Source organism: Pantherophis guttatus, chromosome 2, assembly GCF_059756535.1.
Source record: "Pantherophis guttatus breed Tessera chromosome 2, ASM5975653v1, whole genome shotgun sequence".
NCBI classification, from domain to species: domain Eukaryota; kingdom Metazoa; phylum Chordata; class Lepidosauria; order Squamata; family Colubridae; genus Pantherophis; species Pantherophis guttatus.
In genome coordinates this window covers 257716789-257744534 of record NC_142064.1, presented here as the reverse complement: position 1 = coordinate 257744534, position 27746 = coordinate 257716789, and the positions used below count along the sequence as shown (strand labels likewise).

Here is a 27746-nt window from a genome sequence, read left to right as displayed (position 1 = left end):
GGAAAACACAAGCAGAGGAGAGGAGTTTCAGTTTTAGTTTTAGTTTCAGAGCTTTAGAACAATTATCCTAAGACCCGCCGAGGCTCCTTCCTTGTTGCTCACACAGCAAACACTTTTTCAGTTTCCGAACAGCCCTCAACTCTCTCACACACCAACAGTACAGTATCTAGATGAATACTGATGGATGCTGGTAGCCAGAGGCAGATTTTTTTTCTTATTATTTTCCTCCCCCAAAACTAAGGTGCGAAAAATACGGTATATATTTTTTCTTCATCTTTGCTTTCTGCGGGAAACCTCCAATATCGAGCTTTCTCTAGAGTCCCTATCTTTCTCTCCTACAACTGATCATTGTATCATTGTATCATCATATGTAAATGACTTTTTTAGCCCTCACTTTCCCTGCCAGATTCTAATGATACCTTTCTCTTATGCAATTCAGAGGGCTAAACCCTTCATATTCTGTATTTTCTCCCAAAGAGGCTTTTTCAAAAGACAACTGATCTTTGTTATCCCTTGAAGATGTTTTGCTTCTCATTCCAGAAGCTTCTTCAGTTCTGACTGAATGGTGAAGTATGGAAGGATTCACTTCTTGGATGAGAAGTGAAACATCTTCAAGGGAAAACAAAGTCCAGGTGCCTTTTGAAAAAGAACCTTTGATACAACCATGACCTGGATGATTGAGAATCTCCATAGACATTCTGGATTTTCTCTTATTGAAAACAAGATAATTTGATGTACTATAAATTATGGCAACATATCCCAGTTTAATAATGTAGATTGCAAATCCCTCAATACAATGCAGCAGGTTCCAGCGTGTGATAGATTATTATAAAACCTCTAAAGTAAAATGATATAAATTAATGAGGCTTTAAGTTCTCTTATTTGGAAGTTATCTCAATTGGCCTCAATAAGAATTATTTCTGAGCAGATGGAGATAAATAGAAGAGCAAAATCCAAGCAGCCTCAACTACTTTGTTAAATAAAGTTGGCCATTGGACGGCACTTTGATTGACAGAAATCTTGACTTCCGAGGAGGCTTGTTTTTCTACATTCCCAATTTTCATCCCCGCAACTGATTTGTTCAAAACGGATGTCCACTGCATGATATCAAAGTCACCAACAGGAACTCCATTTTCATCAAAAGAAATCCCATCTCTGGAAATATTGTGATGTTTGAAATTTCTCAGGAACCTATGAAGCTGCAGAAACATAGAAAAAAAACCATTACAGTTTGAGCCTTTACTCAATTTCTTTTTCTTGTTATTATTCTGGATTGGAGGTACTCTGAATATTTCAACCTCTTCAAATCACCACTGCAGTCTGAAACAGATTGATTCAACATTTCTTGGGAAGCTTCTTTCAGTCATACTCCAGGAATTTACAGCTCTTTTTCAAATACCATATATTTCGGAGTATAAGATGCACATTTTCATAAGATGAAAATGTCTATGCGTCTTATAGACCAAATATTGCTGAAGCCTCACCCACCTGGCTATTTTTGGTCTCCTCACACCCCATTTTCAGCCTTTATTCAGCGTTTTTACGGCCTATTTTGGCCCATTTTCGACCTTTCTTCAGGCTCTTTTTGAGGCTTTTTTCAGCCTGTTTTAAAGGCTTCTTGGGGGGATGAAAAAAGCCTCAAAAATGGGACAAGAAAAGCCCCAAAAACAGGCTGGAAAAAGGCTGGAAAAGGGCCAAAAAAAGGGCAAAAAAAAAAAAAAAAGAACTGCACAGGGGCCAAAAACTTTTTTTTCCTTTTCTAAATTAATGTGCGTCTTATAGTCCAAAAAATATGGTATTTATCTCACATTCTTGAAAACATAATATAGATAACATCACCAACAGGTGGCTTTGTAACTGTGTGACAAATTATATTCAACATTTAGTCCTCTGGGGACCCTCATCCACATGGAGAGAAAGAAGTATTGGGGTACCCCACGCTTCCATTTTAGGCCCAGCACTCGTCAACATCTTCAAAAAAGATCTAGGTGAGGGAATTGAAGGGGAATTGATCAAATTTGAAGATGACACTAAGCTGGCAGCTTGTCTTTTGCCCCCAAAAGACAAGCTCAAAATCCAAAAAGATCTTGACAAATTGAACATGGGCTCCTAACTAACCAAATGAAATTCAACATAGATAAAAGTAAGGTTTTACACTTAGGCAGGGAAAACCAACAGTGTAGGTACAGACTATTTGAAACTTGGCTTATTGCCAGTAACTGTGAGAAGGATCTTGGAGTCCTAGTGAACAATTACTTAAATATGAGCCAACAATGTGTGGCAGCAGACAAAAATGCCAATGCAATCCTAGGCTGCGTTAATAAAGAGATAGAATTAAGATCACATGAAGTTCTAATATCACTTTACAAAGCCTTAGTAAGACCACATTTAGAATATTGCATCCAGTTCTAGTCAACACTATGTACAAAAGATATTGAAACTCTGGAAAGGCTGTAGAGATGAGCAACAAAAATGATTAGGGGGCTGGAGGCTAAAACTTAAAAAGGACAGTTACTGGAATTTGGTATGTCTAGTCCAGTGGTGTATTGCCCCCGGTTCGCACTAGTTCTATAGAACCGATAGTAAAATTGGCAGAAGGCTCCGCCCACCGACCCCAACATCATCAAAACACTTCTGTGCATGCATGGACCTATGCTACAGTTCAATCTCATTACAGGAGAGATAGAGATAATTATGGGATATATGTGATGGAACAGAGTTTTGATAAAATATTATTGGGAGAGGACCATAAATACATAACCAAAATGTATGCACAATTGCTTGAGCGAATGATAGGAGAGGAGGTTGTAAAAGACACTATGATTGCCTGGGGGAGGAATTTTGGGTACTCGATTCTTTTAGATAAATGGCAACAAATGTGGGGGGAAAATATTAAAATGACTATGGCAACGTCTTTCAAGGAAAATGCATATAAAATGTTGAAATAGGTGGCACCTCCCACCAGCAAGAATTGCTAAAATGTTTCCGGGTGCATCAGAGTTATGTTGGAAATGTGGGAAAACCAGAGATATGTATTTCCATCAATGGTGGACTTCTATAATGGCAAAGAAGTATTGGAGAAGGATTAAGAATTGGATTAAGGAAATTACTAATGTGGACCTCCAATGGAAATCTGAGATATATTTACTAGGTATTCGCCCAGAGGGGCTGAGTAAGAAAAAAATGTTATCTCACTCTACATATTTTAGTCGCAGCTAGAATAGTGTTCGCCCAACAGTGGAAAGAAAAAGAGATACCGGCTAGTGCCCAAATGATAAATAAAGTATTAGAGTGCACTGAGGCGGACAGAATGATGTATATGTTGAAAGAAAAAGAGGATTCTGAATTTTTTCAAAGTTGGGACAGTTGGTATCAGTGGTTGAATAAAAGGATTGAGATGAAATGAGGGCCTAAGTCAATATGAGGAGAGATATACTTATCTAGATTGAAAGATAATTGTATGAAAACCATATTTGGGGATTACTTACTCCATTCTTTGTTGTGGGCATAATTACTTATTAATGAGGGCAGGAATATTATCTGCCGGGATAGACATGTTTGTATGTTTAGTGTTATGAATAGGGGAGGGAGGGAGGGGAATGTATGGTTTTTGTTTTTATGTATAATCAATGTTTTTGTCTTATGTTGACTTTAACTTGGAAAAAATAATAAAATTCATTTTTTTTTTAAAAAAAGAAGCTTCTGCGTATGTGTAGAAGAGCGCACTCGAGCGAGTGAAGTAAGCGCATGCATGCGGCCCCGCTGTGAACCGGTAGTAAAGGTAAGTAGAACCCACCCCTGGTCTAGTCTAAGGAAATGAAGGATTGGGGAGAAATTATACCACTTTTCTAACATTTGAGGGGCTCCTACAAAGATGTGGGGGTCAAAACATTTCCCAAAGCACCAATAGGCAAGACAAGAAACAATGGTTGGAAACTAACGAATAAGAGAAGCAACCTAGAACTAAAGAGAAATTTCCTAACGGTGAGAGCAATCAACCAATGGAATAGCTTGCCTTCAGAAGTTGTGAGTGCTCCATCATCGGAGGCTTTCAAAAAGAGACGTGGGCAACCATATGTCTGAAATGGTATACTGCTTGATTAGTGGGTTGAACTAGAAAAGCCTCTGAGTTCCCTTCAAACTCTTATTATTCTATGTTTTATGTTCTATATTTTCTTGCTTCACTATCACAGCCCATCTGAGGCAAGATTATTTGCAGATAAGGGAAAACTTGTAATGGGAGACGATGGAAAATACAATTTTGCCATCAGTCCTAGTCAAGATGAAATTAGAGGAGTTTAACTTTGGGCTAGGAATGTGACAAAAGTTGCGTAGTGATGTTATCTCTTTCAAAGAATAGCTATGGAAGCATATCCATTAGTTCAGGAGATGTGTGGATTAACCTTTTGTTGCCCCCAGAAGATCCTTTGATTTATACCTTGTTGCTATGTTAGAAACTTTTAGCCAACAAAATTCAGTCTTAATCCAGAACAAAAAAATCCATCTGAACTCCTTAGGTTGAGATCACTTTGTGATCACAATAAAAGGTTGAGGATTGCTTGAATATTCTGATGCTTGTTTAGTTTTGAAAATTACGCTGTCACCATAGAGCTATTTCTGTCACAAAAGCATCCCAAACTAGAACAGTTTGTTTAACTTTGGAAGATTTTTCTCTATTATCTCTCTCTAACTCACCGTCAGGGTTCCAAATAATTCGCCCATAGCAACCAGGACTCTGAGGCAAGCAGGTTCCTCAAATATCAGTTTTATTGGACATATCATATAGGCATAGGATGGTGAAAACTGACTCTAAATCTTCACTAAAATGTGGATAGAAAGGAAATATTTTTAAACATAATAGTGGCAAAATTAAAAGTTAGAAAGGGGATGGAAACTAGAGAGAGGGAATTAATGGAATACACATCTTTATATAATAAGGTGAAGTAATAATAAGAGGGGAAATCAGAATGTGAACGATGGTACTATTAAGAATGTTTGAATAATATAGTGATTGGCATAAAAATAACATATTGAAATATTGAATAATTAAATAATAGAAGATTATAATTTAACATAAATATATGTATTACTCTTAGAACCATATAAGCCTGTTAAATGTAACAAATATGATTATTAATATTTTATTTGTAGTAAAAGGAATGACACTCAGAATATGGTGATTGGCATAAAAACAACATATAGAAATATGGAATAGCTAATAATGTGAGATTATAATTCAACAAAAATATGTGAACTATTGCCAGAAGTATATATGCTTGTCAACTGTAGTAAATATGATGAATATTATTTGATTTGTACCAAAATGTAAGTCACTCAGGTTCCACACTGTTCACACATTGATATGTTTCTAAAAAATTAAAAAATAAAAAACTTGAAAAAAGGAAAAAACATTTAGAGACTGTTTAATGTCAGGGTTCCAAGTAATACGCCCATAGCAAACAGGACTCTGAGGCAAGCAGTTTCCTCAAATATCAGTTTTATTAGACATACTGTATCATATAGGCATAGGCTGGTGAAAGCTGACTCTAAATGTTCCCACAGTTTTCACCTAATTAAAAGTAAAAGTTTTCCTCCTCTTTCCAATCAATCAGTCACATGGTCCAATCAAGGTGTCATCCGGTTGCCTGGTGACTTCACTCATCCTCCCTCTGGCCATCGGTGGGAATGTCCTTGGTTCCCAGGAGAAAGTATTTTGTTTTGGCTACAAAACCCCAGATATCTCTATTTCCCCCTCCATATCTCTCAGCTCCAGTGTGGCAACACCGAAGCATTAAAATGGCCTCGGTCTGGTCAGCTTCAGGATTGACACTCACTCTCAAATACCACAAACTGGGCAACTGCTCTTTGGAATATCTTACCCCTTTCTACATCTAAGTTAACATTGAGGAATTGGAATGGGAGAATCCGTGGAACGTCAAGGGAGAAGACTTACCTGCCATGGCTGTACAATCTGCGGTGGTTGATGGTCTCCAACATGCATTCTCCTCTTACTCCGTTGGGAGGAAGAGGCAGCACTGAGGACCCAGGCCACAATTTGAATTATTTGGAAAATACTGGAGGAATCCTGAGACAGGATTCTTGCAATCACATCATGGGGTGGGAATTCCCAATTCTCTTTTTCTCTGCATTTTTTCCAAACTTTCTTAGATAACACAGGACTTGAATAAGAACATTGGAACGCTTCCTTTCCATACGATAAGACCATGGATGCATAAGAGTTAATGTCATAATACTGAGTCCTTCTCTTTGTCTGGATGAGGAAGGAAAACAAAGCATATTTATTTTTGAGATCAACCCAGAGGTCAAAAATACCTACACCTAAAGCTGTCAAAGTTGTTGCAATCCACACCCTTCCCACAATGGATGTATCCATCGTTTGTATTATAACTGCTAAGATTCCCAAGGCCTGAAAATCCAGTTGGCATACTATAATTTTTATTTGACTCTTGATTAGAGAAAGGAACGTTTTCCTTTTTTCTTGTATGAGAGTTTCTCCAGCACTTATATGCATATTTCCTTCTGGGACGGTTCCTGAAAGAACAATGCAAATCCCATTTTTTATAGCAAGAACTTCCAAGCGTCTTTTGAATTTTTCTCCTCTTTCATTGTCCTGAGAAAGGAGGCCGATCCACGTCCATTGGAACTGCAGGAGCAGCTGGATGATTGCTGAGTCAGGAGGTTCTTGGTTTGGGGTCATCCGATATGAAAAAGGAAAACGATAATTTTGCTCAGCCATCTGGTTGATGACACTGTAGTTGATCTAAGATGAAAGAAAAGGTATTGGTAGTTTGTACCAGTTTTAATGATAAAAGTCAGGTGGTAAATCTAAGGACCTTTCCACACTGCTGAGAGACACTTCAAATGATAACTGCATGAATTTTGCTAGTTTCCTTGATGTCCTGTCCTGTTGTCTTGTATGCTCCCTTTGAAACCATGGAGCTCTGAATTATCCATGGGTGATGTTCATTGGTGGTCATCATAGAATACACACTTCTGGTCAAATTATAACTCTGTGGGTCACCCATCCCCTCATTCAATTAGTCAATCAGAATAGAGCTGGAAAGTCTTCTAGTCCAACCACATATGTGTTTGTGTGTCTGTGTTTCTGTGAGCATGTGCTTTGTGCGCTTGTGCAGCATTCAAAATACACCAATTTTACAGCTTACCTTCTAGGGCACAGTAAGTAAAACAGCTGAGGCACAGAAATCCACCATGCCACGTAAATCATCTGAGCTGAGAAACGTGGAATTATAGGACAGGATAGGATGGGGGCAGGTGACATGGACAGGGACAAATGATCGCCAGAACTACTGGTTCGCTAGAACTGATCGGAACCGGCAGCAGCCCAGCACTGAATGTATATAAAGACACACACACATACACACACACACATACATATACATGTGTGTGTATCTATGTGTGTGTGTGTGTATATAGCATACATATACATACATACATATACACATACAAACATATATATGTATACACACACAGACAATTTTGTGAATTAAAAAATATTTAATCTCTTCTAATATTTACTTTCTGACTTTCAATTTATTTGGAGAAATATATACAACTGCTGCCTTCTAGGCAAATCTGAACATTTTACAACACAGAATTAATTTCATTTGGCTTTATACCTGTGGAAATTTATAGATGCTCAAGACATTGGAAATATGATCAAAGAGTTCAGAATCCATCTCTTCAAGAATCGCCAGCAGGTTCTTTGGTCTTCCACATCTGTAGTTTGGGATGTTCTCCTGTCCTGTAGACAGCACATCCAGCATGGCCTCATATGTCATTCTTGCACTGAAAAAATTCTCATAGATGTTGTAGCCAAGGGTAATGTTGGGTAAGAGCCTTGAATTCTGGTTGACTTCATGAACAGCCAACAAGAAGGGCAGAATGTAATAGAAGTTGTTCTCACTGCAACGTAAGAAATTTCATCATCTTTTTTTGCTCTACATCAACGATTCATGTGATCAACTTAAAAGCAATTGCATTCTTTTTGCCGATGATGTAAAATTACTCAATTCTACAGATCTGTTGTTTTGCAAAGTGTCCAATCTTCAAGAAAATTGGAGATATGAAGGGAATGTTTCATGCAAAGATAGGCATGATAAAGGACCAAAATGGCAGGGACCAAACAGAGGCAGAAGAGATTAAGAAGAGGTGGCAAAATTACACAGAAGAATTATACAAGATCCGTATCTTCCCAGTCCTCAAGAATGCTAATAAGGGATGCTACCAGGTGTAGATGTATAGGTGGTGATCATATGATATGATTTATTCCTGTTATATCACCCTGGAGAGGACTAACAGTTGGATTCAAGTGCTAGATTAGCAAATGGTATTACCTATCTGAAGATGGATAACTCTTCACCAAGCCTTCTTTAGACCTAGAGATTAGCTGCAAAATATTCACGGCTTCCATAAGAAAGGCTAAGTGCCAAAGAATTGAGGCCTTTGAACTATGGTGCTGGAGAAGACTCCTGCAAGTCCCTTGGACTGCAAGGCAATCAAACTGGTCAGTCCTAGAGGAGATCAACCCTCGTTGCTCTTTAGAAGGCCAGATCCTGAAGATGAAACTCAAATGCTTTGGCCACCTAATGGGAAGGAAGGACTCACTGGAGAAGAACCTAATGCTGGGAACAATTGAGGGCAAGAGAAGAAGGGGACGGCAGAGAATGAGGTGGCTGGATGGAGTCACTGAAGCAGTAGGAGTGAGATTAAATGGACTCTGGGGAATGGTAGAGGACAGGAAGGCCTGGAGGAACCTTGTCCATGGGGTCACATTGGGCTGGACACAACTTTGCAACAACAACATTCATGGCTTTAGAAGTGGTCAGCTGACACCGCGGCAGCACAGATGGGGATTTCTGAGTTCCAGAAACCCCCGCCGACAGTCCTGATTCCAGACAGTCCTTCCGGGACCCCGCAGTCTAGTTTTGACTGCAGTAGTGGATTGCACATCCCTGTGATCTCAGGGGTACCACAAATCCCCTGATTGATCCAAGGAAAGCTCTTTTTCTGGTGTTGGGGTAGCAGCCATTAATGGCTGCCAAGGCTGGGGCAGCTTGAAGAGCGAAAGTGACAGTGTATCGGATCAGTGAGAGCTTTCAATTTCTAAATAATACAGAGAACACCCCGAGGGGAAATGGTTTTGAAGATTGCATCTAAAATGAGATAAGCGGTGAATCTAAAGAAGGGGAAAAAACTTTTCTTTTTACCCTATTTGGCTATTTAGCTAAAGGACTTAATTGCTTCATTGCTTCACTTTCACTATTTACTGAGATCGGGACTGAATTGAAAGAGAGAAGTTTAGTAGGACTTGCAATCTTTGTCTGCTTTTTTTTTTTTTTAAAGAGAAGAACTGATGAATATTGGCTGGAATATTTGAATGGATTTGAAATTTTTCTTTCTTTTCTTTCTTTTAAAACTTGCAAAATCTTTTTTTTTTCCTCTTGGTAATCTTTTTTAGCAGAAAGGCAGGAGAGTGTACTGCCATCTGCTGGAGAAACTTGTTTTTATGTTTATTCAAGTTGACAGCTGAGAACTACAGTGTAGATAAAACAAAGAGGCTTTATGTGAAGTTGATAAGATCTGTGAATAGCTGGAGAATGTGGTTTATCTGCATTGTTTAAACAGGTGCTTTTGCTGGTCCTTATTGAAATAGAAGCCTCGAAATAATATACAAGGTCACTGTGCTCCTTAGAGCTGCTACTTGCTATTTTTTTTTCCTGAACTATTGCTTTTAATACTGTGGCTTGACTAAAGTATCACTCTCTGAATGCTTTCTCTTTTTTCCTTTTGATTCTTATATTTTTGAGCTTTCTTTCTTTTTTTCTTTGCCTCTTCTCACACTTTTAAAATTTGGATTAAGGCAACCAGGTGCCTGAAGAACTTCTGGTTTTTGTTTTTTGTTTTTTGTAATTGGTACCCTTATTTTTATTTTTTATTTTTTATCTTTCTGGCCTTTTATTTTTTATTTTTATTTTTTACCCTTTCTTGCTTTTGGATCCCTTTTTTTGCTTTTTCTATTTTTCTATTTTTCTCTTTTCCTTTTTAACATTTAAAGGATTATGGTTTGGAAGAATCAGAAGAGCTTGATTTGACCAATTTTTTGTCTTTTCTCTGTTCTTGTTTTTTCCTCTTGTTTTTTCCTCCCCTCCCTCCCCTCTTTTTTGGATTTTTTTTCTTTTCCCCCCCTCCTTTTTCCCTTTTTTTCCTTCACTTGATTGGATTACAAAATGAGCAGAAAAGTAGCAACAGTGAGATCTGCTGCAACTACACCCACATCATCACTATCTAGTGGGCAAAGATCTATTCAGCCAATGTTGCAACAAGAAAAAGACAAAGATAAAGAATCGCCAAAACAAACAATTTTACAAACAGTACAAAGAATGGAACAAGAACTGACTAAAGTGGAACAACAACTATCTAAGACAGACGAAAAAGTCCAAAGGATGGAACAACAGCTACTTAAGACAGATGAAAAAGTGGACAATATCCAGCAAACAATGGTGAATTATGAAGAGAGACTGTCAAAATTAGAGAAGAAGGAAGATCAAAAAGAAGAGAAAATGAAAGAAATCGAGAATAGATTGGAAGATGTGGAGCTAGAAGCAAGTGGACTAATTGGATGGGAAATAGACAAAGCAGAATTTTATTTAAGATTTCAAAATGTGGAAGAAGAAAAAGGAGAAAACCTTGCAGATGTGATGATTGGGTTACTGGCTGAAGCCTTAGAAACTACTAAAGAGAAGATGTTGGAAGGAGTTGACGAGATTTACCGAGTTTACACTAGATATGCAATACGTAATAAACTCCCAAGAGAGGTACATATAAGATTCACTAAGAAATCAATTAAAGCACAAATTCTCCAGGCAGCAAGAGAAAAAACTTTGAAATACAAAGAAAAAGAAGTGGTGGTTTTGAGACAAATACCAAGGAAAGTTAGAGAGCTGAGAAGAGAGTACCAGTTTTTGACAAAAATTTTGATGCAAAAAGGAATTAACTACAGATGGTTGACCCCAGAAGGACTAACTTTTGTATGGCAACTTCAACGATACAGACTGAACACAATTGATAAAGCAAGAGTTTTCTATGATCAATTTCTTAGAGAAAAAGAAATGGAAATGCAATTCGAAACCCAACCTGTAGCTCCAATAAAATTTACAGAGGAAGAATTGGCAATGCTCGAGTCAACAGAGGGAGCAGTTGGGGGAGTTATTCAACAAAAGGAACAACATGAAGTAAGATCTACTAGAGCAGTAAAACCTACATAAAAAGTATGAATATGGAAGAAATATTCCTTAGGAATATGGAAGGAAATTAATTTCAATAAATTAATTGAAGGAAATTAATTAATTAGGAATTAATTAATGGAAATTAATTAAGGAAATTAAGGAAATTAATTTCAATAAATATAAATGGACTTAATTTGGCTATTAAAAGAAAGTATTCCACAAATTAGAGAAACTAAAAGCTGATATAATTTGCTTACAAGAAGTACATATTAAAAAACAACACAAATACTTATTGACACACCTAAAACTTGGAAAAACTTTTTCATCCCTATCGCAAAGTAAAAAAAGGAGTCGTATTATATATTAAAAATGCAATAGTGGCGGAACAAAAGTATTCAGACTTAGAAGGTAGAATTTTGATGGTTGAATAATCGATAACAATATGAACATTCTTTAAATAGCAATATATGCTCCAAATGAAAATCAAAGTGACTTTTATAGACGATTACATAATAAAATAATTGAAATGGAATATGATAATATATGTATGATGGGGGACTTTAATGGAATTGTGGATGAAAATTTGGATTACAAAATGAATACGGCAATAAAACGTACCAGAAAGATATTACCAAGATCCTTCTTTAAGATGATGGAGGAAATAAATATGAAAGATACATGGACAGAAAGAAACAGAGAAAACAAACAATATACTTTTTAGTCTGACAGACATTTATCTTGGTCCAGATTAGATATGATATGGACAACGATTTGTTGTTGAATATAGATTATGTGGAAATAGAAACCAATTTATGGGCAGCCATAATCCTGTGATAATAATCTGGAAAGGACAAACAAGAAGATCTAGATGGACTTTAAATAATAAAATATTGAAAGAGCAAGATTTTGTGTAGAAAATGGAACGAGACTGGCTTTCTTCTTTAAAGAAAACAAGAAAGAAGAGACATCGATACAAAACCGCTGGGATACAATGAAGGCATATGCCAGAGGACTAATCATAGACTACACAAGGAAAAGGAATGCAAAAAAGGGCTAACTTCGAAATTATTAACCGATGATTACAAAAGGTTCGAAAAGGAACTCCAGAAAGATCCACATAAGAAGGATATTAAAATCAAAATGGATACAATAAAGCATAAAATGGATCTACTGGAGAAAGAAGAATTGGCTCAAAAAATAAGAAGTTCCAAACAAAACTACTTTGAAAATGCAATTAAACCAGGCAGATGGTTACCTTATAAATTGAAAAAGGAAAGAGAATCGAGGAAAATAACACACCTAGTCGATGCACAAGGGCAAAGTAAATTTGAAAATAAAGAGATGGGGAAGATAATACAAGAGTTTTACAGACAACTATATAAAAGAGAGACAATAGAGGAGGAAAAAGTGCTAAAGTATCTAGAAGAAGCAAAACTACCTCAGATTTGTAAAGATGTGGAGGAGATGCTGGAAAGAAACATCACGATGATGGAGTTAACAGAAGCAATCAAGAAGCAAAAGAATGGGAAGGCGCCAGGGCCAGACGGTCTATCAGTTGAATATTACAGGACGCTACAAGAATCTTTGACCCTTCCACTATTGGAGGTGATGAATGAAGTGATGACAAAGAAGGTAATACCTAAATCATGGACTGAGGTGTATATTACATTGAATCACAAAGAAGACACAGACCCACAACAAATCAAAAACTATAGGCCTATATCCTTGCTAAACTCGGATTACAAAATTTTTGCATTAATATTGGCGGAAAGACTTAAGAGATATTTGAACAACTTTATACATGTGGATCAAAATGGATTCCTACCAAAAAGACAAATTAGAGATAACATAAGAATAATTTTGGACACTTTAGAGTATTATGAAGCACATCCTGAAAAACAGATGGCTTTGGTATTTTTAGATGCACAAAAAGCTTTTGATAATGTTAATTGGCGATTTATGATACTCCAAATGGAAAAGATGGGCTTTGGTAGGAAATTTATACAGGCAATTGAAGCTATTTATTTTAAACAGACGGCAAAAGTAATGATAAATGGAGAATTGACTGATCCTATTGAAATAGAAAAAGGCACTAGACAAGGATGCCCGCTGTCCCCATTGTTGTTTATAATGACTTTAGAAGATTTAAATAGACGCATCAGAGAAGAACAAGAGATAAAAGGCATGAAAATCCAAAAAGAAGAATATAAACTTCAAGCCTTTGCAGATGATTTGGTTTTTATCATTGAAGAACCATTAACAACAATAAATAAATTGATATAAACAATTGGAGAATTTGGGAAAGTAGCTGGCTTGAAAATTAATAAAGATAAAATGAAGATAATGACTAGAAATGTGTTGAAAAAGCAAAAAGAAGAACCGATGGAGGTTTCAAAAATGCAGGTTACAAATAAAGTAAAATATTTGGGGATATATTTAACATTAAGGTGTAGTGCACTTAAAGAAAATAACTATAACAAGCTTAAACAACAGATAGGGCAAGACTTGGTGAAATGGGGTAATTTGCAGTTATCTTTGATTGGTAGGATCTCAACTATCAAGATGAATATTTTACCTAGAATTGTGTACCTATTTCAGACAATTCCTATCAAGTTGGGTAAGGAATTTTTTGTAGATTTAAATAAAATGATACTGAAATATATTTGGCAAGGGAAAAAGGCGAGAATAAAATTAAAACTGTTACAAGATGCTAAAGCTAGGGGTAGTTTTGGTTTGCCTAATTTTGAACTGTATTATCAAGCAGCAAGTTTAATGTGGCTTAAAGAATGGATAACTTTGAGAAATACCAGATTATTGAATTTGGAGGGACATGTTTTGTTGATGGGGTGGCACGCCTTTTTATGGTACAAAGGCACAAAAATACAAGGGTATTTTAGAAGACATCAGATATGTGAAGCTTTATGGTTGAATTGGGAGAAGGTCAAAAAACATCATTATTTGAAGATTCCAATCTGGGTATCTACAATTGAAGCTTTTTCATATTCAGTAATATTTAAAAGGGAACAAATTATTAGGTATAGTGAATTGTTGGATGAAAAGGGTGAACTTAAATTAAAGCAGGAATTAGAAGATAAGGGATATAAAATGGACTGGTTTTCATATATGCAAATATTTTCTAAATATCGAGATCTCAAACAAGAAGGTTTTTATAATGTCTTGACTAATCTAGACAAGATTTTAATGGGTTCTGATGATCATATAATTAAAAAGTTGTACGGATATTTGTTAGAAGTAAAACTGGAAGAAGAACAAGTTAAAGAATCAATGATAGCATGGGGAAAAATTTTGGTTATGGCATTGATTTAGAGAAATGGCAAAAATTGTGGTCACATAATTATAAAATGACAATGTCTACAGCATATAAGGAGAATTTGTATAAGATGTTTTACAGGTGGCATTTACCCCCGACAAGGATAGCCAGAATGTTCCAGAATAAACCGGAGAAGTGTTGGAAGTGTCATCAGACATCCTACTACCACATGTGGTGGACATGCAGAGATGCAGAGATATTGGACCAAGATACACACGTGGTTGGAAAAAATGACTAAGAGACATATTGATTTTAAACCAGAGATATTTTTATTAGGGATCTTACCAGAGATATACAATAAAGAATTGCAATATTTAATTGTGAACCTTTTAACAGCAGCTAGAATTATATTTGCAAAAAATTGGAAAGGAGAAAGGACACCTACTGATGAAGAAATTATTAAGAAAATGATGGACTGTGCTGAAATGAGTAAATTGACATTTGAAATAAGAGAGCAGGAAGATAAACAATATTATGTGATATGGGATTTATTTTATCAATAGATGGACAATAAAAAATGGAGATAAATATGAAACATGTGGATGCTGAGATAAATTAAGATAAATTAAAAAAAAATTCTTTTTATATGGAAATAACCTTGGGATTTATAGTGATATTTTGAAGAGAGGAGGGAGCACAAAAGGATGCAAACCAATCAATATACTGTCTGTAACTGTTTGGAATGATGATGTTTTTATGTTCTATTTTTGTTTTAAAATAAAAAAAAATGATTGGGAAAAAAATTCATGGCTTTAGAGTTATTGTCCTATATTTTACAGTTAACTACAGTTAATGTGATTCCTCTGCGACTAAACATTAACTTATCACATAAAGTCTCTCCCGTCCTTGAATTTGGTTTTTAAAAAGTATCCCTTTTATTTAAACCAAAAGGAACAGGGAAGCCACAAAAGTGGCAAAACTGTTAAAGGATGGAAAGAAAGAGCGGAGAGGGTGATAGGAATTATAGAGTAAATGAAAGGAAGGGGAAGAACAGAAGGGCGGAAATACCAGAGATCTCACTTTGTTCTAAGGTATCATTCAATCACTTTATTGGGAGTTACTGTTTAACTATTGTTAATAAATAAAGAAAATAAATATGAATAAACAAGTTGCTGACTCTCCACAGTCCCAAGGTAGTCATTTTGAAAGCAGGCAGAACCCCATCCAGGCAAGATTCATCATGGGAGAGTGTTGGCAGTGCCCAGTGTTGCCCAGTGTTAAGGCTGACAATTGTGGAAGAATTTAAAAAGAAACTTTGCAAACTCAAGTTTTACAAAATCATCAGGTTCCCCAGGAGCCTTTCCTCTAAAGCAAATTGGGATGAGCAATAATGACTTGCCTTTCTCAAGATGAGGAATAGGGGAAAGGAAATCATTCCTAGAAAAGACATTGGAGGTATGTGGTTGGAGAAGATGAACTAGCAACATGTCGCTTAAAAACCTGGACTATTCCAGTTGGGGATAATACCAGAGGCTTATAGTAAAGAAAATGTATACTTGATTATTCATATAATAACTGCAGCTAGAATTGTATTTGCACAAAATTCTTCACAAAAGTGAAGAGATCCCTACGGATGAAAATATGAGTAAGAAAATATTAGAATGTGCAGAAATGAATAGATTAACACTTGCAATCAAAGGAAAGGAAGAATCTGATCATTATAATATACAGGAATTATTCTATCAATGGTTGGAGGATAAATATGAAAGCAATGTATTATAAAGGCAAATAAATTAAGAAGAGAAATGTTATAAGAATAGGTATGTTAAATATTAGTAGTAATATAAGAATAGATACAAATAATGAATATGGTGGTATCCAAGACAATTTTAATTGTCATGACACAAAAATATATACTCAGACAACACACTGTTTACTAAAAGAGGGAATGTTTGTATTAAAAGAAAATTTTAAAAATTATATATGTGTGTGTATAGAAAAACACTATGTGTGTGTGTATCTATATCTATATCTATCTGTCTGTCTGTCTGTCTGTCTATCTATATTTGTTTTTTCTTTTCGTAGGCCTTTATGTGTATTTCTCTTTAGCCAGGTACTTCCTACGTAAACCAAGATTTTTATGCAGCCCTAGTTCAGTGAAATCCCAATCCACTAGTTTCTAGGCTTTTTTTCTTCAGGTAGCAGCAAGCACCCTGTTGCCCATTGGGAGACTAACCTTAGTAAAATCAAATTAGGTAAAATCAATCACCAGAACCCTTGGAGGAGCTGACAATTACCTTTTCAGTTGGTGGGTTGGAGGCTTGGAGAATGAAAATTGGTACAATCGAGCTACAATTCCAGACATTATTCCAGTAATCCAGTAGTCTCCTGGCTTGTAGTAATGGAACCACTCCTTTTCTTCTATGATCACCTCAAATGGACATTTCATCAGTGTACCTGCACAGGGAATTTGAGAGAGAAACTGAAGCAGAAAAAGCTGTATATGCAGCAGCAGCAACATTTGACATACAGTATACTGCAGGAGATCCTTCCTAGAGTTCTTTCTTCAGCACAGAGCTAAATCTCAGAGATCACAAAAAGATTAGAACTACAGTGAAGAAGGTCCAATTTTCCCCCAGATTTAAAAGAACTATCTGCAATTTCAGACTGCTAGAGTATTTGCCCAGCTTTTCCCCAAACTCTGATCTCTTCACAGGAGGCTGTTACAAATCAGATTATCACATGCTTTCTATCCCATTTGTTGTCACATTGATTGGCAACTAATTGTGCTGGTGGAAATCCCATGAACTTTGTTCAAAGGAGAATAAATAATCATGATTTTGATAATTAGAAAGGGAATTTGGAATGAGCCTTGGCTATAAAAGTGTGCTGTTGGAGAAAAGAGTTTTCTTTGACTCAGGAGATTAATCCTAATTTGAGAGTCGAGAAAGGAACAATTTAGGGAAGTTTGATTGTTTTTTAGTCTCCAAATTTATTTCTTGAGATTGTAAAGATTAAAATGTGGAAAAACAGTTCAACACTCTTGAAGTAGGCAGTGGGCCATTATAATTCCTTCTTATTTTGTCTGGTGTGGATCATTCTTCAATGATGGTTAGATATTCCAGAATGGTTATCTCCAGATCATGATATATTGATCACTGGCTTCCAGCAGTTTGGCAGATCGAATCTCACCAGGCTCAAGGTTGACTCAGCTTTCCATCCTTCTGAGGTTGGTAAAATGAGGACCCAGATTGTTGACTCTGTAAACTGCTTAGAGAGGATTGTAAAGCACTGTGAAGCCGTATATAAGTCTAAGTGCTATTGCTATTGGAGCCCTCTGTTAAATATCTTGTATCTGGCATGTGGCATGGCATGGCTTGGTGGGCATGGCAGGGGAGGGATGCTGTGGAATCTCCATTCCCTCCCCACTCCAGGGGAGGATTGCTGCAGGGTCCCCATTTCCTCCCAATCGGCTGGGACCTGGGAGGCAGAGAATAGATGGGGACGGGGCCAGTCAGAGGTGGTATTTGCCAGTTCTCTGAACTACTCAAAATTTCAACTACCAGTTCTCCAGAGCTGGTCAAAACCTGCTGAAATCCACCTCTGGTTTACACCCCTACCTCCTTTTTTAAAAATCTTACTATCAGTGAGCAATCATGTGCCTTGGCCACTCTGAAGCAATGGAAGAGACTCCTGTCCCAAAGGTGCTTTTTCAAGAGCCAACTGGACTTTCTGGAAATCAAGAAAGTCCAGTTGCCTCTTATACAAAGTTATAAGAGAAGAATGAAATATTTTGAGACATATTAAAAAGGCATAAAATTATATTTTCCTAAATATGAAATAGAGAAACATGCTCTTAAAAGGCAGGAAACGGACTTCTTAATAGCCCCAAAGTAACTGAGGAGGCCACCTTTTAAAAATACAGATTTGGTAATCCATTCAAGGCAGGATTAAAACCCCAAGGAACACAGGAATCTAGGATTAGCAGTGTTCCAGTATTTGAGGAGCTGCCACAGAGAGGAGGGGGTCAAGCTATTCTCCAAGGCACTTGAAGGCCAGACAGGGAATAATGGATGGAAACTGACCAAGGAGAAATTCAACTTAGAAATGAGGAGGAACTTTCTGACAGTGAGAACAATCAATCAATGGAACAGAAGTTGCCTTCGGAAGTTGTGGAAGTTTCAACACTGGAGGCTTTGAAGAAAAGATTGAACTGCCATTTGTCAGAAACGGTATAGGGTCTCCTGCTTGAGTGGGGGGTTGGACTAGATGACCTATAAGGTCCCTTCCAACTCTGTTAATCTATTAATGAATTAATAATCTTTAAAATGTAAAAGAGACTATCAGTCTTAATGCTTACAAAGCAGATCTAGTCAAAATTTCCTGGGATATTAATCTGAAACAATGGCCGATTACTGACTTCTTCATGATAGCAATAGCAGACTTATATACCACTTCACAGTGCTTTACAGGCCTCTCTAAGCAGTTTACAGAGTCAGCCTATTGCCCCCAATAATCTGGGTCCTCATTTTACCAACCTTGGAAGGACGGAAGGTTGAGTCAACCTTGAACCAGTGAGAATCAAACTACCAAATTGCAGGCATCCAGCAGACAGCAGAAATAGCCTACAATACTGCATTTAAACCACTGTGCTTCCTCTTCCTCCTGATGTGATGACATTAGCTTTCTCTTACATAAGGTATCTAATAGGGAACCAAGAGATGATGCTATATGAGTACAATGCCACAATGGCTGAAGGTGAAGGGCTAAGCAAAATTTGAGGACCTGAGCCCAGGGCCATTGCTATATGACAGCGGTGGTGAACCTTTTAGTTACTGAGTGCCAAAACATGCCAAAACATGCTTGATGAGTAGAGTAGAGTAGAGTAGAGTAGAGTAGAGTAGAGTAGAGTAGAATAGAATAGAATAGAATAGAATAGAATAGAATAGAATAGAATAGAATAGAATAGAATAGAATAGAATAGAATAGAATAGAATAGAATAGAATAGAATAACAGAGTTGGAAGGGACCTTGGAGTTACGTATACCATTTTATTCTTGTTGAGTTCATTTTGTTGAGTGCTGGGTTCTGGACACTTTAATTTGGTAAACAATTGGAGGGAGGAAATGTTTCTCATCTTTGCAGATAACCTAGAAGTGGCTAGGATAGATTCAACACAACAATGACAGAAATCAAAATTAGGACAATCTAGAATCCTGATTTGTAGCATTTTGAGTGAAACCGATCAGTATGTGAATAAAAATACATTGCAATTACTTTGCTTTTCGAATGCTTTCTCAATATCCAAAGAGAGATAATGTAGAAGGCAGAGGTAATGGCATTGAGAGACCATTACCAAGACAACATCAGATAAAAGTAATACTGACTTATATGATATAGCTTTCCTAATCTGTAATACACTGAAGAGCTGACTGACAAAAAAGACAAAGACAAAGAAAAGACACAAGAACAAAAACAAATGTATATATTTATAGTAAAGGTTTAGGTGGGTATAGATAAAGATTTCCCCTGTCAGTCATGACCAACCCAAGGAGGGGTGCTCATCTTTCATTCAGAAATGAAGAGCCTTTATCTGAAGATGCTTTCATGGTCATGTGGCTGGCATGACTGTGCACTGAAGATGCACAAACATTGTTACTTTCCCCTGAAGTGGTACCTATTTATCTACTTGCATTTACATGCTTTTGAATTGTTAGGTTGGCAGGACACAAACAGAGGCACACAGACACTGTATGTACGTTATATGGAAATGGATAAAAAACAGGAACCAATTTTAGTACTCGTAAGCACATCTTCATTATCACATCACATCACATCTATTTATTTATTTTATTTTATTAATTCAATTTATATGCCGCCTTTCTCTGGAGACTCAGGGACTACATGATTCCCTCCCCCAAATCATCTAGAGTTGTACATATTTTTTCTTTTGATTGAAGATTGTAAAAAATAATAATTTGTCTCCTTGATTTATTCAAAGGGATGGAGAAAAAAATTAAAGTTGCTCCAATGTTCATGTTGATATTTTAATAATTCTTAATATATAGAATGTTAACTGTGTCTCTCCCACTCTCTCCCTCCCTACCTCTCTCTCTCTCTCTATCTCATTTATCTATCTTAATTACCTAACTATGAATGATCTTATATTATTGAGCCAGAAGAGATCAATCAAATATATAGAGTATTTGAACTTAACCATTTTTTAAAACAAAGTCAGAACATCACCCCAGAAAATAAAATATAACACCAGCACACCAACCTATATAGTAACAAAAACACACATCATCATTAGCCATAGTCTTTAATTTAATCTAAAACCATCAGAACATCTCTGGTAACAGTTTATATGGCCTGGTTTCAGAAATTTTATTAATGTCATAATATGAATTCAGATTAGAACAATTGAAGGATATGATTACTTCAAATAGTTTGAGTTGTTTTAGCATCTTTACTACTCAATTATTGTAATTCAAAATTCACATGGAATGAAGAAAGATAAGTGACAACAAATAAAACATTACTTCAAAGTATGTGATTTTATGCTGTACAAAACTGTACAAAAATAAACACCAACACAAGGAACCTTAATGATTTTTTATCATCAGATGTTCTTTGGTGTTCATGTCAGGTCTCAGGATAATAATGTAGCATTTGGGGATAAAGATGCAGCCCAGTAAACCCAGGCCAGAGGCCAGGATGGAGAAGATCTGCACGGCTACCATGTATTTCCCCTTGGTGCTCAGATAGGTGGGAACAAAGGAGATCCAAACGCTACAAAAAACCAACATGCTGAAGGTGATCAGTTTGGCTTCGTTAAAAGCCCCTGGCAGATTTCGAGCCAGAAATGCCACCAAGAAACAGATGGCAGCCAAAAACCCCATGTAGCCAAGAGCAGAGTAGAACATGGTGACAGAGCCTTCATTGCACTGCAGCAGGATGTGTTCTGGTTGGGAATGAAAGTCAGAATCTGGGAATGGGGGAAAGACTCCCAGCCACATCATACAGAGGCCTACTTGAATACCAGAGCAGGATAAAACAATAGAGTTGGCCAGACTCTTCCCCAGCCATTTCCTCATGCTGCTGTCTGGCTTTGTGGCGAGAAAGGCTACCACCACCATGACAGTCTTGGCCAGCAAGGAAGACACAGCAACTGAGAAAACAATACTGAAAATGGTTTGTCGAAGGAGACAGGTCATTTTCACAGGGCGACCGATGAATAGAAGGCAAGTCAAGAAAGAAAGCAGGAGTGAAACCAGGAGGATGTAGGTGAGTTCACAGTTGTTGGCTTTGACTATGGGAGTGTCTCGGTATTTCATGAAGATTCCCAGAATAAAGGCGGTGATTAGGGACAAAACGATGGCAAAGAAAGCCAGGATGAGTCCCAACAATTCTTCATAGGATAAGAAGCTTATACTTCTGGGGACACACTGATCTCGCTTCTTATTAGAATATTGGTCATCTGGACACTTTTCACAATGGGCTGCATCTGAGAAAAAAATGGTTAGCATGAATCTGTTTGTGCAGTTGTAGGAGCATGAAAACCGCATCAGAAATCAATTACTTCATTTTCAAGAAATAATATAATATTTCTCCCTAGGGATATCCATACTATACTACATTAGTTAACACTCTTTTTAAAGGCTGAAGATGAATGTGATTATCAGTTCTCAAATCTTTTTTCCTAAAAGAAAGTAAGAAAGTAACAACTCAATAGAAATCAGCAACCTTTCATTGTTTATTTTAATGTTCACATCATCATCCAAATTTGGCGATAATGCCAAATCTTTTTAGTTTGTGGGTACCTTCAAGAAATTTAATGTTTTTCTTACTTACACTGTTGTGTTTGGCTGAAGAACATGTGCTAAATAAAGAGCAGCTGATTGGTCCTGATGCCGGTAGCTTACCGGTGGGAGATTGGGGACCTATGATTGGCTGAGCCATTGACAGCTCAAACATAAAAGAGCTGTCAGCTGACGGAGGACTCTCTCTCTCACCCATTGTTAGTTGTTGTTGTTCAGTAAAAGACCTGTTAAATCGTTAATCTGCATCTCCTCCTTTATTGCCTGTTGTCCCGAGAATTGAACACTGGCGACAAAGGTGGGATAAGTTAGCTGAGGTTGCAGGTTTAACGAAGTCACTCTCGAAAGTTGTTCACAGAGCGGAGCCAGGGCGCCGAGACGTTGCACGACTAAAATTATCTCAGGCGGCTTCCTTTGATCATGGCCACACTTTCTACTTTCACATCATTCGATCAGGCAAGGGAATCCTGGGACTGCTTCATAGACAGAGTCAATTGTTTCCTAGCTGTGAATGACTACAAGGGGCTCCAGGTGACTGGAAATTAGCGGTATTTCTTAGTATATGTTAGCATGACATGTTTGAAACAGCCTGGGCACTTTTGGCACCTCAAAACATTCAAGACGTGCCATGGGGAGTTTTGTTAGCAAAGTTGAAGGGGCATTATGCTCCCTTGCCTTCAAGGGTAGTGAGGCACCGTGCATTTTGGCACCAATACCAGAACGAGAGGGAATCTATAAGTCAGTTTAACGGCTGCCTTAAAAAGAGCTGGTCTTTACTGCGAATTTAGCGATCTGGTGGGTATTCTTCTGGATCAATTAATTTGTGGGGTCAGGGATATCAAATTGCAGCGCCCCCTGTTAGCCAGAATTGACATCACCCTTCAAACTGCGATAGACGAGGCTCAAGCCTCAAAACTGTCCGCTAAACTGTCCGCTAAATCGGTTTCAGAAATAAGGAAACCTTTTAGCACTGTTGCGGCTGCTAAACCAGCCACCGTGCACCACAATGAGGTGGACTCTGACCAGCTGTCAGAGGATGGGGAAGACATTTATTTATTCATTTATTTAATTGCTGGGTGATTTAAGCTGTGATGATAAGCTGTTTTAAAACAACTCGCAGGAAGGGTTGGGAGACAGAGGAAAAGAAGCCTCAGAACCCATGTTTAGGTTGTGGCGGAAACCATCGCCATTCCTTGTGTAAATTTAAGAATGTGGAATGTAGGCGTTGTGGCAAGAAGGATCACATCGCAAGGGTCTGTAGGGCCATGCTACCTACAAATTCCAACCCTGCAAAATCCAACCGTGATTTCCAGTGGTGGAATAGAGTGGAAAGGATTGAGGAAGATTGTTTCACGATCCACTGGGGTAAAGAACAGGGGGGAGCAAGAATAAGTCATGCCAGAACAGGACTGAGGGAAAAAAAATTCCTCACAGTTTTGATTGAAAACAAAGCCATGTAAAATGGAGATTGACACGGGATCCTCTGTGTCAATCATATCATGGAGCACCCTTTCAAAATTAGTGCCCTCCCTAAGGAAATGTCAATTAAGTCGCTCTCAGCTGAAACTCCATGATTACCAAGGGAATCACATTCCTATCTTGGGCTGTGGCAAATTTCAAGTCCAGTACAAGAAAATTCAGTGGCCTCCTTAAGATCATAGTTGTCGGCGGCTAGCTTCCCTCTCTGCTGGGGATAGAGTGGTTTGATGCATTGGGACAACCTTCGCCACAAAACAAAGGTTGGAGACCGGATGGTAATTTACTAATAGAGCTGGGTCCAGGGATGGCTTCTTGAGGAGGGCCTCACCACTGCCTCTTTCAAGATGGCAGGAAAGGCACCCTCACTCAAAGAAGGCCAGTACCAACCAGGAGGGACACAGGTCCAATAAACATGTGGCAGCACTAAGCCTACCCAGAATCCTGTCCACGTCCTCAGGAGCCACAGGGTCAAACTCTTCCCAGATAGAATTCTCCAGACTCACCTCCTCCTCCCTCCCCAGACTCACCCAGTCGGAGTCCAAGCCTTCCCGAATTTGAGCGACTTTATTATGCAGGAATTGCACAAAATCCTCAGCTCGACCCTGCAAGGGATCTTCCCGCACTCCCACCCGAACGAGGGAGTGGGTCACCCTGAACAGAGCGGCTGGGCGGTTATCTGCAGATGCAATAAGAGTGGAAAAATAGTTAGATTTTGCCACTTTTATCGCCACTAGGTAGGTCTTGATATAAGATCTCACCTGTGTCTGGTCAGATTCGGATTGACTAGTCCTCCAAACACTCTCTAGGCATCTTTTCCGATGCTTCATCTCTCTCAGCTCCTCAGAGAACCAAGGAGCCAATTGAGATCGGCATCGGGTCAGAGGCCGCAAAGGCATGACACGGTCCAAAGCCCCTGCGGCCGCACTATCCCAGGCGGCCACCAGGTCTTCAGTCAAGTTGTGTGCCAGAGTCTCCAGAAACGGCCCAAGCTCCATCTGGAACCTTTTGGGATCCATCAGGCACCTGGGACGGAACCATCTAGTCGGTTCCATCTCCCTGTGGCGGGGGAAAGCAGCTTGAAAGTCTAAGTGAAGGAGCGAATGATCTGTCCATGACAAGGGTTTAATGTCTAGGTCCCCTCTACCAAGATCATTCAGCCACTGACCAGAGATGAAAATCAAGTCCAGAGTGTGTCCCCCTGTGTGAGTGGGGCCTTGCACTAACTGGGTCAGGTCCATGGCCATCATGGAAGCCATGAACTCCCGAGCCACCTCTGACGTCTCATCGATGGATGGTAGGTTGAAGTCCCCCATAACAATAAGTCTGGGGGTATCAACTGCCACCCCGGCAATCATGTCAAGTAGCTCAGGCAGGGTCGACGCCACGTGGCAGGGAGCCAGGTAGTCAGCAAACCTATCTGCACCCCATGACCCCACTTCACAAAAAGGGACTCACATCTGGCTATCTGAGGAACAGTGGCCTCCCTTGGACAAAGACTTTCTCTAATAATTGCTGCTACTCCCCCACCCCTCCCCTGAGCCCTCGGCTGACCAGTCTATATCGGTGTCAGTCTCAGAGGTCGCAAAGTTTTCTTCTAGGGACCATACCCTCCGCCAGGTAACAGACTGGGTTAAGAGGGGGTGGCCCCTAGGGCAGCTGGCTCCTGAGTTTCAGCCCTACATGATCAGGCAGCATGAAATTTCCACCGTAAGAGGCTTCTTACTCTGGGGCTCCAGAGTAAGAAGTAATTCCAGAAGAGCTGCGTAACAGCATCTTTCACATTTTGCATGAAGGCCATCTGGGCATTGCCTGCATGAAGCCCTTGGCTCGCAGCTACCTGATGGCCAAAACTGGACAGGGAAATTGCAGACTGGGTGGCCAGTTGCCCAAAGTGCCAGAACAATAGAGCAGCTCCTCCAGCAGCCACATCCAGGGAGTGGGAGACCCCGAAGGCCACCTGGCCCGCATCCATGTGGACCTTGCCTGCCCTGTTCAGGGCCATATGTTGTTGATTGTAGTGGACGCTTACTCCAAGTGGGTTGAGGTTATCTCAATGGCCTCAACCACCGTGGAGGCACTGGTCAGGGCCCTTAAGAGAGTCTTCATTACTCATGGCTTACCTGACGTTCTAGTGTCAGATAATGGCTCTCAGCTAACTTTGGCGGCCTTTCAATCCTATGTGGTGAAGCAGGGCATTCGTCATGCCACTATTGCTCCTTTTCATCTGGCCTCGAATGGCCTGGCTGAATGGACAGTCCGCTTGGCTAAGGAAGTACTAACTAAGCTAAACTCGGGGAATTGGTGAGACAAAGTAGCAGTCTACCTCTTGGTGCAGCACACCATGCCATGTCCAATGACTAACCACTGCCCTGTGGAAATGCTGATGGGCTGTTGCCTAAGAACAGTGTTAGACCGGTTACACCTGGAGTATTTGCGGGAAAAACCACCCAATTCTACTGGCGGATCCCGTTCATTTCAAGTGGGTGACTTGGTGTATGCTCAGAACTTTGGGGGTGACCCGTGGTGGTTGCTGGGCCACATAGCTGAAGTGACTGGCTCCCGTTTGTACTGGGTGCAGCTGTCCACCCAATGCTTAGCCATCCGCTGACTTACCTCTCAAGTTGCAACCAGACATGATAGAGGGAGTTCCATCCAAAGCTACCGAGCAGTCTTCAGGAGTTCCCGAGGTTCCTGCACTGTCTTCACCTATTCTGGCTGAAACTGTTGAACCGCGCAGGTCAGGACGAATCAGGAGATGGCCAGCCTATTTGACCGATTAAGCATGCGCGATCCAGGGGGAAGGAGTGTTGTGTTCGGCTGAAGAACACATGTTAAATAAAGAGCCGCTGATTGGTCCGGCTGTCGGTAGCTTGCCAGCGGGAGATTAGGGACCTACAATTGTCTGAGCCACTGACAACTCAAGTATAAAAGAGTTGTCAGCCGACGGAGCACTCTCTCCCTCTCTCTCACCCGTGGTTAGTTTTTTGTTTTGTTTTTTTTTGCTTTAATTTATATGCCACCCTTCTCCAGAGACTCAGGGCGGCTTACAATGCGTTAAGCAATAGCCTTCATACTTTTGTATATTTATACAAAGTCAGCTTATTGCTCCCACAATCTGGGTCCTCATTTCACCTACCTTTGAAAGGATGGAAGGCTGAGCCAACCTTGAGCCTGGTGAGATTTGAACTTGCAGTAATTGCAAGCAGCAGTTGTTAATAACAGTGCTTTAGTCCACTCTACTACAGGCTCTTTTTAGTTAGTTGTTGTTCAATAAAAGAGCAGTTAAATCATTAACCTGCGTCTCCTCCTTTATTGCCTGTTGTTCTGAGAATTGAACACTCCCCCAAAAGACAACATAGTATAATGATTGTATCCTGTTTATTTTATTTTATTTTTTTTGGAGCCACCTACTGTACCTTCTTGCCCAGAGAATGTTCCTTCCATACACAGAGAACAGTCGTAGCAGCAAACTGGGGCTCCCTCTCTCACAACCTTGGCATAACCTGGGGAGCAACTTTCTGTACATCTTGAATAAGGCACCATCTAAACATAAACAGAAAGATTAGTCAGGGTGATATATGAATTAGAAGGATTTACTGAACTCAACTGGCTTACAGAAGCTCAGGAGCACATTGAGCAAAATCAGTCAAGAAGTTATCATGTATGTATCCTAATGGGCAAGCTAAATGTTGGAGATGTGACTGTGATGATGCAACTTATTATCATATATGGTGGACTTGTAGAAAAATCAAAGCATTTTGGATAAAGATTTGGTGGGTGATGCAGAACATTCTTAAAAAGAGACTGAAATTTACTCCACAGTTGTTCTTACTGGGTATAACTACGGACTGTACAGTTGCAGAGACTAAACTGATTTTGAACTTGATAACAACAGCAAGATTGTTG

General features: G+C 38.9%; 1 protein-coding gene across 1 annotated transcript; it reads right to left on the bottom strand.

Annotated features, from left to right (window-relative positions):
• Positions 1-20855: 20855 nt before the first annotated feature.
• Positions 20856-27530, bottom strand: LOC148115645 (vomeronasal type-2 receptor 26-like). The gene is made up of 2 exons (XM_087885096.1): positions 27257-27530; positions 20856-22048 (listed from the first exon to the last, which is right to left on the bottom strand). The coding sequence occupies exons 1-2, from the start codon at positions 27381-27383 to the stop codon at positions 21147-21149; spliced, it is 1029 nt and encodes a 342-aa protein (XP_087741222.1). The 5' UTR covers positions 27384-27530; the 3' UTR covers positions 20856-21146.
• Between the last annotated feature and the right edge of the window lie 216 nt (positions 27531-27746).